The sequence below is a fragment of the Ochlerotatus camptorhynchus genome, unplaced genomic scaffold (assembly GCF_037179485.1).
Source record: "Ochlerotatus camptorhynchus isolate MF236.1 unplaced genomic scaffold, CSIRO-AGI_Acam_v1.1 ptg000323l, whole genome shotgun sequence".
NCBI classification, from domain to species: Eukaryota; Metazoa; Arthropoda; class Insecta; order Diptera; family Culicidae; genus Ochlerotatus; species Ochlerotatus camptorhynchus.
In genome coordinates, this window is record NW_027040811.1 from 759,011 (window position 1) to 772,017 (window position 13,007).

The window sequence follows — 13,007 nt, forward strand, 5'->3', positions numbered from 1 at the left end:
AGATATCGCGAGTTCCCAACACGTCTCTGATAGGAACATAGGGTTGTCTTCCTTGGGCCTCGAGGGTATTCAAAAGTCGCTCTCTGGCGGCGTCATTATCCGTACATTGCCAATCGTGCACGAGTTTTATTCTATTGAGATGAGCATTTAGCGAGTAGTGGTTGGGCATAAGTCTACTCATCACGCGCCTTTAAACCACGCTCTCGAAGAAACATTAGGAATAATTGAATGTAACCACCGTCCAAGATTTTCAGTGTCCCAATCGGTTTACCAACTCGAAAGGATATTCTGACGCACTAAATGGTAAAATTCATCGTGTGAAATTTGCCTGTGTGCTTGTGTGTGTGTATTTATTCCATCTAACCCCCACTGGCCGGCAGTGTTATTATGGAAGAACTCTCTCTACAATTTCGCATTTATGGTCATTGTAGACAGCGTTAGTCCGGGAGTTAGAAGGTGATAGCTCTATTGCAGATCCAGCAACCCATTTCAGAATGTCTGGAGAGTCACACCCATTCCGAGGTTACTTTCACTCACAATAAGCCCCGCATGTATGCATCACCGTTATCAAATGGATATTGATTATACATACACACTTCCAGGTTCGAAAATTTGTTTAATTTGATATTTTTTTAATATTTTTAAAGCTGCTCTTCCGCTGCTCTTCGTTGATTGCTTCTTTTGGAATCCCTTGGACTTTTTCTCTAACGCTTCGTATTTCATTCCGTGCTTCACCGGCAATTTCCTTCCGTAGATCGTCCTTGGTTGGTTCTAATATGATTCCGCCTTTTCTGGTCGGTTTCATTGAATTGAATTGAATTGCCATAGTGATCTAGGACGAGGCTCACGTCCAAAGTCGCTGGTCCACCGAGCGCTCCGTGTGCGAAAAGAGAATGAAAGAAATACGAAAGGGATCAGTTTCAAGAAGTGACAGTTTCATTAGATTCCCCAACTAACCATACTCAAGCAAAGTAAGAATATACAAGCTATATTGCGGCTATATGGTTACTTGGGTACTTGTTTAAGACGCCTTTTCTTGCCTCAAAAGTTATAGTTTTTAAAGTACTGATCTTCACAACATCAAGTGCACCATTACAGAGCATTAGATTTGATCAAATTATTCGCAGTTCTATTTGTTGCTCCCAGCTGGATGAGGGATAGAGGATGAAACACACACACACATTCTCAAAAATTTCGTAGAGATATTTTACCGGTTAATCGAAATCTTGTTCGATTTCCACTCAGAATTTTTGATTATTTTGTGCTTCACTGAGACTCATAGCATAATTTAAAATTAGACTCCGTAAAGCTAACGTGATTGAGCCTTCCAAATAAACTAACTACATACAAAATCAAGCAATTCAAAAACCCATATAAAAATTTACGACTTAATTAAATTAGTCGGTAATTTGAAGTTAGTGCATGCAAAATAAATTTCTCATGCATCTAATCGAAGACAACATATCAAGAAGACTGGCAACTTTGCCTGAATCCAAGCGACAGTACAGTCGTGCCAGCAATCAATTCGAAACTAACGATTTTAAATTGGCTCACTACTTGACTAGCCTATTGGTCCCAAGCAAATCGATTAACGCACCCCATTCTAGTATAAATTCCAGTACTACACTATGTTTGTTTTGATTCGCTATGAAAGTTTGACAGATAAAATGAGGGGTTCGTGGATTTTCCTATGTTTCGAGGGGTGCATCGATTAGCTTGGGACCGAAGATAGTACCAGAGCTGAGCCAAAAAGTTGAGCACATTTATTCGGAACCTTCTGGTCTTAGAGTTACCTCTATGGTAGTGCTGCGCTCGTGCGAAGGTGGATACAATTCTGTCCATTATTTAATTGTGGTCCTAAAAGTGAAAAATACGTTCCTATCATGAGAAATCACCAGGATGTTGGATAAAAGGGATGGGAATGCAGCAGGATTGTTTTTGGTAAACGATATGCTAAATTGATGTACTAACGATTCAAAAGCGCGAAAAAGCTTGGGTTTGAGCCCACAGCCTTCTGCTCAGTAAGCAAAATCGGTCGTCACTAGGCCACCGAGCTCCTTATATCACAAAACAATTTTGATCAAGTTTACGTCCACCTTGTTGTAACTAGGTTACGATCCCGGCGGCAACCTCATCCACGACAACAACAACTACTCTTGAGAATGATTGTATGTGGATTTCCGATAAACACGGTTTTTCCTAAAACTCAAATATTACTTCTTTTACGTACCCGGAGGACGAATTTCATTACGCTTTATATCATATTATGAAAGACATCCGATTTAAAGTATAACTCTATGATTGAACCTGCTCAGTAAGCAAAATCGGTCGCCACTCATCGTGTGAAAGTTGCTTGTCATAAAATTCACCTTCCTGCGCGCCCACATTTGCGAGAAAGTCCGCCTTCTCATTGCCTGCGATTGAGCAATGTGAGAAGACCCATACAAAGGTAATCATGTATGAAATTTCGACCACACACACATCCTTACCTTTGAAAGGAAATAAGATGAGTGCGTACCTTGCTTCATCGACCGAATATCCTCGATCTAACTGAGACTATCCGAGAAGATGAAGTAATGATCGGTGGGCATATTGGAAATCATCCCCAATGCGAAGTTGATTGCTGCCAGCTCAGCAACAAATACGGAACAAAATGAGGCTTATTCAGCTTTTAAAAAGTTTGTTTAGTTTTTAAACCAGATAAAATGTTTACCGGGTGGTAGTTTCCGTGAATGAAAATGACGATACAGAGCGTATACGAGTGCAAAATGTACTGCTCAACTCTCTTATCTCGTTGAAACCATTTGAATCGAAACTCACTCTTTCCATAGGCAAATCAAAACCGATCAGTTTTTTCCGTGATCTATCTGCTCTCCAATAGTGGCGTACCAACTAGCAATGTTCCTGTATGACATACATATTGAGGCCTATTCTGCGCCGCCAGTGAGGTAACAATAGTCACCGCGAGTGAGGTGACTCTCCATTTGTTTTGAACGGACAGTCACCTCACTCGCGGTGACTTTTGTCACCTCACTAGTGGCAGCGAGTCACCTCACCTCACTCGCGGCGCAGAATAAGTATTGGCGTAGCTAATGGTGGTGCCAAGGAGGCCAGCCCCTCCAGAATTGTCTTGCCTCCTCTAAGATTTTTTGGTGTTTATGTTGTCAAGCTTTGGTGTTGTCAAGCTTGTCAAGTTCGATGTTACTATTTAACAGTGATTAATAAAATTGAACCACAAATAACGATTTTTTAAAGTCCTTTAAATTGACTACTTTTCTGAAGTTCTGGAATAGAAGAAACAATTTTGAGAAATTATATTATATCGTATCGATATTTAATCGATAGCATGTTACGTTAGATTGCATGCAAGTTGTTTTAACCAAGTTTGGGTAGAATGTTGGAAGTGTGTATATGCTGCAGAGGCAAGATTCGACACCTTGGTGACAGATGTCATCATACGACTGGCAGCTTCCGCCAAGCACACACACAGCTGCGTACGGGGCTGTCATCGTGCTCGACAGAAAGCGAGCAAGAGGAGAAAATTTATTTGGTGCTTATTCTCGTGCAAACAAGACGGAAAAAAAACGTGCGCAAACAACAAGGACGAGAGAATCCAGCATAAAAATCAAACTGCTGTTAGGGAGCATTCCGTTGCGCACAACCGGTGTCGACAATTCACACCTCGAGAAACCTATTAAATATACACGTGCGACACGCTTCGCCGTCTTACATCGCCGGATCGTTTGCCTTTCAACCGGGCAGTAACCGCTGAGCGGCACAACCGACATACGATCCTCAATCGCTGCTGACAAGATCTAAGCAGAGTGAAGTGGACGACAGACGAACGGAGGTCAAAGCCGAGATTACACCGGGAACTTGTCGTTTGTGACCTGGCAACACACCAACCGAATCCTCTCAACGCAGCGAGAAACGAGCGAGCCGATCGGACAGAGACAGCGACGTTGGTCGCTAGGAACAAAGCCTTCCAGAGGGAATTCCGATTGCTGCTGTCCGAATCACACGGGGCGAACGTGAGTGAGTTCTACGGGCCGACGGGTGGCATATACAGCTCAGTTTGAGAACCACGCAGTTTGCACCCAGTGTGGGGGTGCAAGCAAAACGGAACGGCTGCCCATACCGACCGCCAAACCAAGATCCGAGGAGCTCAGAAGGAAGCGGCGCACTAGTTCGCGCGCCGGAGAAGACGGTGGTACGGGGATACCATCAGCCATCGATTCCGAGCTGATAGGCTCCTAGATCATACCGCGGTGTTGGGGCAGATGCCACGAAGAATCTGCTAGTCGGACATTCCTGGACAGCAACGAGGAAAGGAGGATCGGAGCCGTGTCAGGCTGTCGCTTGAATCAACCGTGTGGTGCGGTGGCGGTGTTGCAGGCGCGTAGGGAGGACACGATGCAGTACCGTGAGTACGAATACGAAAATGAAGAAGATTATAAAGAAAAGTTGTAGGAAGTTCGGTAGGGCATAAGCTATAGGAGCGCAGGACTGCTCAGTCAAGAAATGTAGTACTGGAGTTAGAATAAAATTTGCATGTGGAACTTATTTGACAGTTGTGGTGCGTTTTGCTGTGTTGGCCGGTCCGACCAAGGTCTTCTCTTCCTAGGCGAGGTCGTGTTTCGCAACAAGCATAATATTTGTTTATTTGTTATGTTTGCATCAACAGACTAGAAATAGTCCCAATGATGTGTTGTAAAAAAGTACAGATTATACAGACTACATATACTACAATTACTACAGTTACAAACGAAAATAACTAGGAAAGCATTGTCAAGTTACTAAAAATTTATAAGTCTTAAATTTTACACTTAGCTGTTGGCATTAAGCGCCTTCGGTCAGCAAAAAAGGCAGAGAATCTTCGGCGAAGCATATTCCGTGTCAAGTGGAAATCGAACATCGACGCTACTCGGTTGAACACTCGCTGCAAGCCGTAAATAGCGCTCCCTAAGCTATAATTAGTTCGAAAAAGTGGAAGTCTCAGCATAAGACTGTTGCGTAGTGATCGAGGTTGAACATTAATGTTCACTTGTTGTAGAATTGCTTCGCAGTCGATTCTTCCTTGCAGAGTATCGGCGACGGTTAAGGCTCTGAAAACATCTCTTCGGATACGTAAGGGCTCGACATTGATCAATTGGCAGCGATTCTCGTAGCTTGGAAGACGAAGTGGGTATCTCCAAGGCAGCTTACGGAACGCGAAGCGAAGAAAACGTCGTTGCACAGATTCAATTCGCTCGGCCCCATTATTGTAGTTCGGGTTCCAGACTGCAGAGCAGTTATTCCACGAGAGAGCAAAAGAGCGATTTCAAGCAGTAAATGTCTGTGAAGTTCTTAGTAATCTTAGTCGACAACATACGATATATGGTGTGAGTATGTCAGCTTTGAGTCTAGAAAACGCCTAAGTCTTTCACGCAATGCACCCGTTCGATACTTGTGCCTAGTAGTTTGTAGTTGAAAATAATCGGTTGTTTCTTGCGTGAGAAAGTAATAACTGTACATTTAGCTGGGTTAACCACCAGTCGGTTTAGACTACACCAGTCAGCAAAGATGTTAATCTGATTTTTGAGAGAACGGCAGTCGGCGAGTGAGGGGATGCGCAGAAAAACTTTCAGATCGTCTGCAAACGATAATCGTGGTTCTGTGAACATGGTGAACGTCGTCGAAGTAAAGGAGAAATACCAATGGTCCCAGATGGCTACCCTGAGGTTTACCGGACTTTGCGCAGAAGCTTGCTGAGCGACAAGTACCCAAAGTTACTGTCAAGTGGCGCTCCGTGAGGTATGAACGAAACCATCTCAAAAGATTTCCACCGATCCCTAGCCTATCAAGCTTAGCGATCGCAACTTCGTGGTTCAGCTTATCGAAGACTGCCGTAAGATCTGTGTAGATAACGTCCGTTTGGGTCCGAGCAATCAAACTGTCTGTGATGTAAGACGTTAGACCCAGCAGGTTCGTAGTTGTGGAACGCCCAGTTATTAATCCGTGTTGATCTGTACTTAGATATTGCTTGCAATGCGCATTTAGGGACTCTATGACAACCAATTCAAAAGGTTTTGATACAGCACTCAGCGACGTGATTCCCCGGTAGTTGTTTACGTCGTTTTTGCTTCCCTTTTTATGAACAGGAAACATATCCGCAGTCTTCCAGCAAGACGGAAAGATGCCGCTGGAAAGAGAGAGCTGGAATATGCGGCGCAGTGGATCTAAAAGACAAGTGATGTTCTTTTTAAGAATAATCGACGGAATACCATCGGGTCCCAGCCTTAGCTGAAGTCTTAAGTTTTGATGCTACTCTAGAAATCGTATCTTTAGTGGCTTCGACCATACTGAGCGTTTGGTTGACCAAAGGAACATTACTGGCCGCGGAAGAAATGATATTAGCGGAGAGTTGCTCGTCTTCAAACACACTAGCAAATTTGGCTGAGAACAGGTTGCAAATGTCTTGTTGATTGCCAGCAGTTTCACCATTAAAAATCATGGAAGTGGGTAAGCCGACTTCCCTGCGTTGCTCATTTACGAAGTTCCAGAAGGATTTCGGGTGTGATTTTAGCCGCCGTTGAATCCTCCTTTGATAGCGTTGAAAACAGAGACGACTTTTAGAGCAACCGTAACGGTCGTTGTCATTTGCGCGACTATTTTAACAGCACACAGCGCTCTCATTTTAGTTTAGTTACTCTTCTCCACACCGGTCGCTGCTATCGCGGTTATCAATTTACTCGCCGTAGTCCGTACCCAACCTGGTCTATACAAGGTGTGGAGATCTAGCCCTGACGTATGTGTTGGTAGAGGGAAAAATGTAAACTTTGCGGGAGACGATGGTGACGACGTCATAACACTCGAAAGGAAATTTGCGAAATAAGAAGTAAAACAAATCCTAGCTATTTTTGCATGATCATTTAGCTTGATTGTATTCTTTTGCAAAGTCGCCGCGACATATTAGCTGGTAATTTTTATTTTATGATAACTCCTTACTTGAAAACAGGCAAAAACTCACAAACAGACTACTTTTTCATGGTATACAGTGTGATAATTCAATAGAATTTTGCATTTATATTATAAATATTTACTTTTTCAGCTTAGAGATGAACTAGCCTACAGAAGTTAAAGTAAAGTTAATGTAAAGTTAATGTAAAGTTAAAGTAAAGTTAAAGTAAAATTAAAGTTAAGTTAAAGTTAAGTTAAAGTTAAGTTAAGTTAAAGTTAAGTTAAAGCTAAGTTAAAGTTAAGTTAAAGTTAAGTTAAAGTTAGGCTAAAGTTAAGTTAAAGTTAAGTTAAAGTTAAGTTTAAGTTAAGTTAAGTTTAAGTTAAGTTAAAGTTAAGTTAAAGCTAAGTTAAAGTTAAGTTAAAGTTAAGTTAAAGTTAAGTTAAAGTTAAGTTAAAGTTAAGTTGAAGTTAAGTTGAAGTTAAGTTAAAGTTAAGTTAAAGTTAAGTCAAAGTTAAGTTAAAGTTAAGTTAAAGTTAAGTTGAAGTTATGTTAAAGTTAAGTTAAAGTTAAGTTGAAGTTATGTTAAAGTTAAGATAAAATAAAGTTAATATCATTTTATATTCTGTTTATACTCACGAGTGCGAGTGTGTGTGCGTGTGTATGCGCCCGTATGTATGTGTTTGTGTACCTATTATAAATCACTACAATCAGCATTAGTTTACCAAAAACGATCCCGGCTGCTGCAAACCTTTCCCCACATCCAACATCCCAGTGATTACTCGTGGAAGCGCAGAGGATTTCTCGGTTTCCTTCACAGCGAGTATCACGTCAACACATTCCTTCCCATTCCCTATTGAACCTGCATTCGGACACGGCCGGCGCTGGTATTGCTAAATATTAGATCTTCAGTTTTTACACTTTGAGGATGAATGTTAGTCCCAAACATCATCTGTTGGTTCTCTGTATAATTGCAGCTGATCTGGTAATAACAGAGTAGCAACCGTGGGCGGTCAATAATGCTAATGCTAATGCTAAATACAGTGTGATAATTCAATAATCAATAAATTATCTCAACATTTAGCGACAGACCATTCATAAATTTTGGTAACATACATACATTCTATAATCCATATTAATTTTCCTATGCAAGCGCCGATCGAAACAAACGCTATGACGTCACTACAAGGGTGATTTAGTGAACGAAAGAAACGAATCGTGCGAAGCGCAATGAAAGCCGAGTGAAAAACGAAGTGCACTAATACATTCAGGCCTACAATTCCACACCTTGTATATACCAGGTTGGTCCGTACCGGTAGTGAACATTTTGACATTTCTACGAATAGCAACCTTTCTCCCGCGCTGCTAAGAGCAACCGTACCAATGAGTAAATAAGGCACATTTACGAACCTCTACCATAACGTTACTTGCGTACCGGGGGTTGCTATTCACGTGGGGGAAATAGCAATCCGCACCTTGGGAAGTAGTGAGTTCATAAATTTAGCAACCCGGTAGCAACGCATCAGACGGTTGCTATTTTGAATAAACGGCAAAAGTTTGTTTTGCCGGTGTGGAAAACGGTAACTTAAATTATGACTCTGATAACAACGACCGGTGTGGAGAGGAGTGATTAAGCCAAAATGGAAACGCTGTGCGTAAGTAAAATACTGCCTCAAATGGCAACGACTGGTACGGTTGCTCTAAATTTGGTAACGCGCTTCTCAGAGCAACCGTAACGGTACGCTGCTAAACTCATTTTAGCAGCCCTCATCATAGCGCAGCTACCGTATCGGAGGTTGCCATACGAGTAACTAAAATAGCAGTCGGCTTCTCGGTGAGAAGCGCGCTACCAAATTTAGCAGCGCGATAGCAGCGCGGGAGAAAAGTTGCTATTCGTAGAAATGTCAAAATGCTCACTACCGGTACGGACAAAGGCGAGTAAATTGATAACCGCGATAGCAGCGACCGGTGTGGAGAAGAGTGACTAAACTAAAATGAGAGCGCTGTGCGCTGTTAAAATAGTCGCGCAAATGACAACGACCGTTACGGTTGCTCTTAACCGCTTATACTCGTGGTTGAGTCTGACATAGTAGCATTTCAGCGGTAGTGTGCGGAGTTTAGTAAATCTTCTGAGAGCAGCCTACTTAGAGCAACCGTAACGGTCGTTGTTATTTGCGCGACTATTTTAACAGCGCACAGCGCTCTCATTTTAGTTTAGTCACTCTTCCCTACACCGGTCGCTGCTATCGCGGTTATCAATTTACTAGCCGTAGTCCGTACCGGTAGTGAGCATTTTTACATTTCTACGAATAGCAACCTTTCTGCAGCGCTGCTATCGCGCTGCTAAATTTGGTAACGCACTTCTCACCGAGAAGCCGACTGCTATTTTAGTTACTCGTATGGCAACCCCCGATACGGTAGCTGCGCTATGATGAGGGCTGCTAAAATGAGTTTAGCAGCGTACCGTTACGGTTGCTCTTAGTTTTTTTTTCAACGAGCGAAGATCTTTCGTCACCCACGGGACGCGAGAGTCGATATGGATGATCTTTTTGGAAACGTGTCTGTCAATGACATATGCCAAGAAAAGGTTTGTGCAGCCATGTTAACGTCTACAGGATCTAAAATATGCTCCCAATCTAGGTTAGACAGCACATGGATGATACTGCGATGGTCAGCTCTACGACAGTCATATGACACATCGTTTGGAGTGCTGGTGAAATCATGGACAATACTATTTTCGATCACGATAACTAAAGCAGGGTGATGATGCACTTCCTTGACTAAAGGTTCGGTGCCGTGGAGAGGAAAGGAGCTGTATCACGAGCACTCACAAAGCAGAGATCCAGGGTGCGGTTGTTTTCATTCAGGACAAAAGAAACCACAATGGGTTGGAGTCCATGCAATGTCCGGCAGGTTAAAATCGCCAAGAACAATAACTTCGTCAGAAGGGCCTGCTTTGTCTGAAGCGCCCAAGACGGATCGACAATGTGCGTCAATAAGCTCCAAGTCACGGGTTCGATCTGGAGGGATGTACACTGTACAGAGAAGCAATTGACGATCACCAAGTTGAATAGCCACCCACACTTGTTCAACCCTGTTCCAGGAATCGTCCTCGATAACTTTCAGCTTGGAATTAACTTAGTGTAGTTCAGTGTTAGAAGTCTAGCATTTTGCATTTAGCATTTTGTAAAACGTAAAACTTCACCGAAGTGTAAGGAATTTTGTAGAAGATCTAAAAATAGGTCAATAAACTACTAAGAACTTCAGGGAGCCTCGCTTAAGTTTAGGGAACTTCGTTGCAGTTTGTCGCAGATCTTACTTCAAACAAGCTCCATGAACTTTTTGGAGCTTTTGGGAACTTCGTTGTGGTGGTTTATGTGTTGCAATTATTTATTTTGAAAGCCTAGCAGTAGCGTTTCCAAAATACTTGAAACTCTGACTGGGAAACGGAGCCGAGGATTGAATTGTTAAGAAGTTTGGTTTGAAGATTATGAAAACTAATTACTGTAAAAATCAACTTAGGTTCACTTGATGGGGTCCCACATATGTTTGGTCCCCATAAACGTAAATACGGCCTTGATTCAGATTATTGAGTCTGTTAGTTGTGCTCACGTCTATCACCGTTTTGGAAATCGAACAGGCTAAAAACACCTCACGTAGTATGATAATCAATATTATAGTTTTTTTTAACCTGTAAATACTACAGACTCGCCCTCAAATTTTGCTCGGATCTGCTGCAGAAGTCAAACAGGTCTGGTTTTGAAAATTCGCCGTGATCCGTGTCCGTGATATTGTGAACCTTCTATAAGTTTTGGGGACACATTCAAAATTTGCTGAACGTGCTTTGTAACGTCTCGTGGCCGAGCAGACAAGCAAACAGATAAACGAAATTGAGCGTGAATCAACATGTTATGCGTAGGTTCCACTAGGTCTACTAAACTAATCCAAGTCCCCCCCCTGAGGTATCTAAGCTCGGTAGTCGGTATTATTCCGTCAGTTTTATTGAACACAAACAATGTTTTTCCTTTCTAATATTAAAAATCCCAATCTCTACCCATGCCACCGTAGGTCAAATCCCGGCTGGTCGTGCCCCGGTTGCTGGAATCGATCTGCCAGCTGCTGCCGGACAAAAGCAATCTCGAGGACATCTGCGGCGATCTGCAGGCGATCCGCATCATCGGCCAGCGGACGGGCATTCCTGCCTCGGTGAAAACGCTACTGCAGAACTCGCTGCACGCGGTCCTGCTCAAGTTCAAGGACGAGATGTACAGTGACGGTAATGTTCAAATAAAGTCGACTCAATTCGGCAGATTTAGCTAATAGAGACATTTTTTTTCTTCAATCGAACAGAGGAGACGCCACCGAAGCGGCGAAAGATGACCATCAACAACAGTTCAGCGCAACAACAACCTCAAGTACAACGACAGCCTATTTTGCGTTCGCCGGTTTCCGAACCGGAGCAGGAACAGGACAACAAGGCTCCGCAGCATCTGATTGTAAACCATTCCAGTGAGGAGGCGGACAGTGAGCGGAAGCAGCCGGAAGAATCGACAGTGGCGAAGCCAGTGAGTGAGGATAAGGAAGAGGAGTCGGCGGTGAGTAAAGTGTGTTCGGAGGCGATGAACTGCTCCGAAGAGCAACAGCTGCAGCAGCAGCAGCAGGAGAAGAAGGAAGATGGCGAAGAACGTATGGAGCAAGATGGGGTGGCAGGAAGCAGTGAGGCTAGCAGTGAAAAGCGAGATGAGAGTGTGAAGCAAGACGAGTCAGGTAGTAGTAGTAGTGCCAGTAGCAGTAGCAAAGCAGTCGAATCGTCGGAGGACAAAGGCAAAAGCAATCCATCCGAAGGGGAGCAATCGAAGCACCAGCAGCAGGGTCTCAGTGAACAGGAACTGTACCAGCGAAATCTAATTAAGGACATCGAAAGTCACATCGAGCTAATATTTGAGTGTTTGGACGACGACGAGGACGATGAGGATGGTGGTGGTGCTGGAGCTTCTTCAAAGGCAGCCGCGTCATCATCGTCGACGACAATGCCTCCGAAGGAGGAATCAGATGAAGGCGTTGAATCCGAAGCCGTAAGTAGAAGCAGTTTAAGCAGTGGAACGACGCCAATTTCGGCGACGGGTTGCCCCAGTCCTAGCAAAATCAAACGGAGGAACCCATCCTGTGAAGAACCTCCAGTGATGATGAAAGAGGTGGCTACTGCACCGGAACAGACGGAAGCGACGGCGAAGGAAGATGAAGGCGACGCGAAGGTTGAATCGTGAGTGCTAGACGTGCGGTAATAGAGATTGAAGGCAAGTGAAGAAAGGAAGGCGGCGTAGGTTTTTAAGAAAGCAAGTCAGAAGGAGAATTTAGGAACAGTCGATTGATTATGCATAGAGTTTCGGCGAACCAAAATTGTGATGTTTTTAAAAGTTAAGAGTTTTTTTTTTGGTACCAAAAATATAGAGTGAGCTGAACGAGGGGGTAAGAAGGGTTGAAGGAGGAATTAGTTTTTTTCTTTCGTGTCTAAATTTATTTGTGAAGCATTATTTTTTCGGCATTCGAAAGTCACCAGTAGTAAGGGTCCTTCTCGTTTAAATACAACATTGTGGGTAGAGAATTTGCGTGAGCGAACGTTGAACGCGGCAGAGTGAGAGAGGAGGGAGGGGGGGTAGGGGGTATGACGCAGGTTTACAATTTTTTTTTACTGTCAAATAGTAGTTTCCGTATTTAAGGGAAAAGGTGCTCGTGTAATTTTAATCACGTTTCTTATCGATACATGCATATTTTTTAAAACGTAATCCAGCTCATTCGCGCGAAAGCATAAAACACATTTAGAGCAAGCCAATTGGTGATCTAGCAACAAAGTGCTGCCGTTTTGTGTTTCTTTCATGTTTTTTTTCCTTAGTTGCTACGTATTATGACTATAAATTATAATTTAAAACTTATTATTATTATGACTATTATATTCTAGATCATTGAGAAGTGAACGCTATTGAAAAAAAAATCGTATTTATTAAACTAGCTAGTCTATGAAAAAATGTCCTTAAGTTTTGTTATACCATCCTATTTGATTGATGTGCAG

The 13,007-nt window shown here is 42.9% G+C and overlaps 1 protein-coding gene across 1 annotated transcript in view; it reads left to right on the forward strand.

The window, feature by feature from the left end:
- puf (ubiquitinyl hydrolase 1 puf) overlaps window positions 1-12,564 on the forward strand; it is a 56,376-nt gene extending 43,812 nt beyond the window's left edge. The window contains exons 17-18 of the mRNA XM_065229790.1: window positions 11,006-11,213; window positions 11,288-12,564. Coding sequence (XP_065085862.1) covers window positions 11,006-11,213; window positions 11,288-12,204 — 1,125 coding nt within the window. The 3' untranslated portion in view covers window positions 12,205-12,564. The remainder of the gene's footprint in view (window positions 1-11,005; window positions 11,214-11,287) is intronic.
- Window positions 12,565-13,007: the final 443 nt, after the last annotated feature.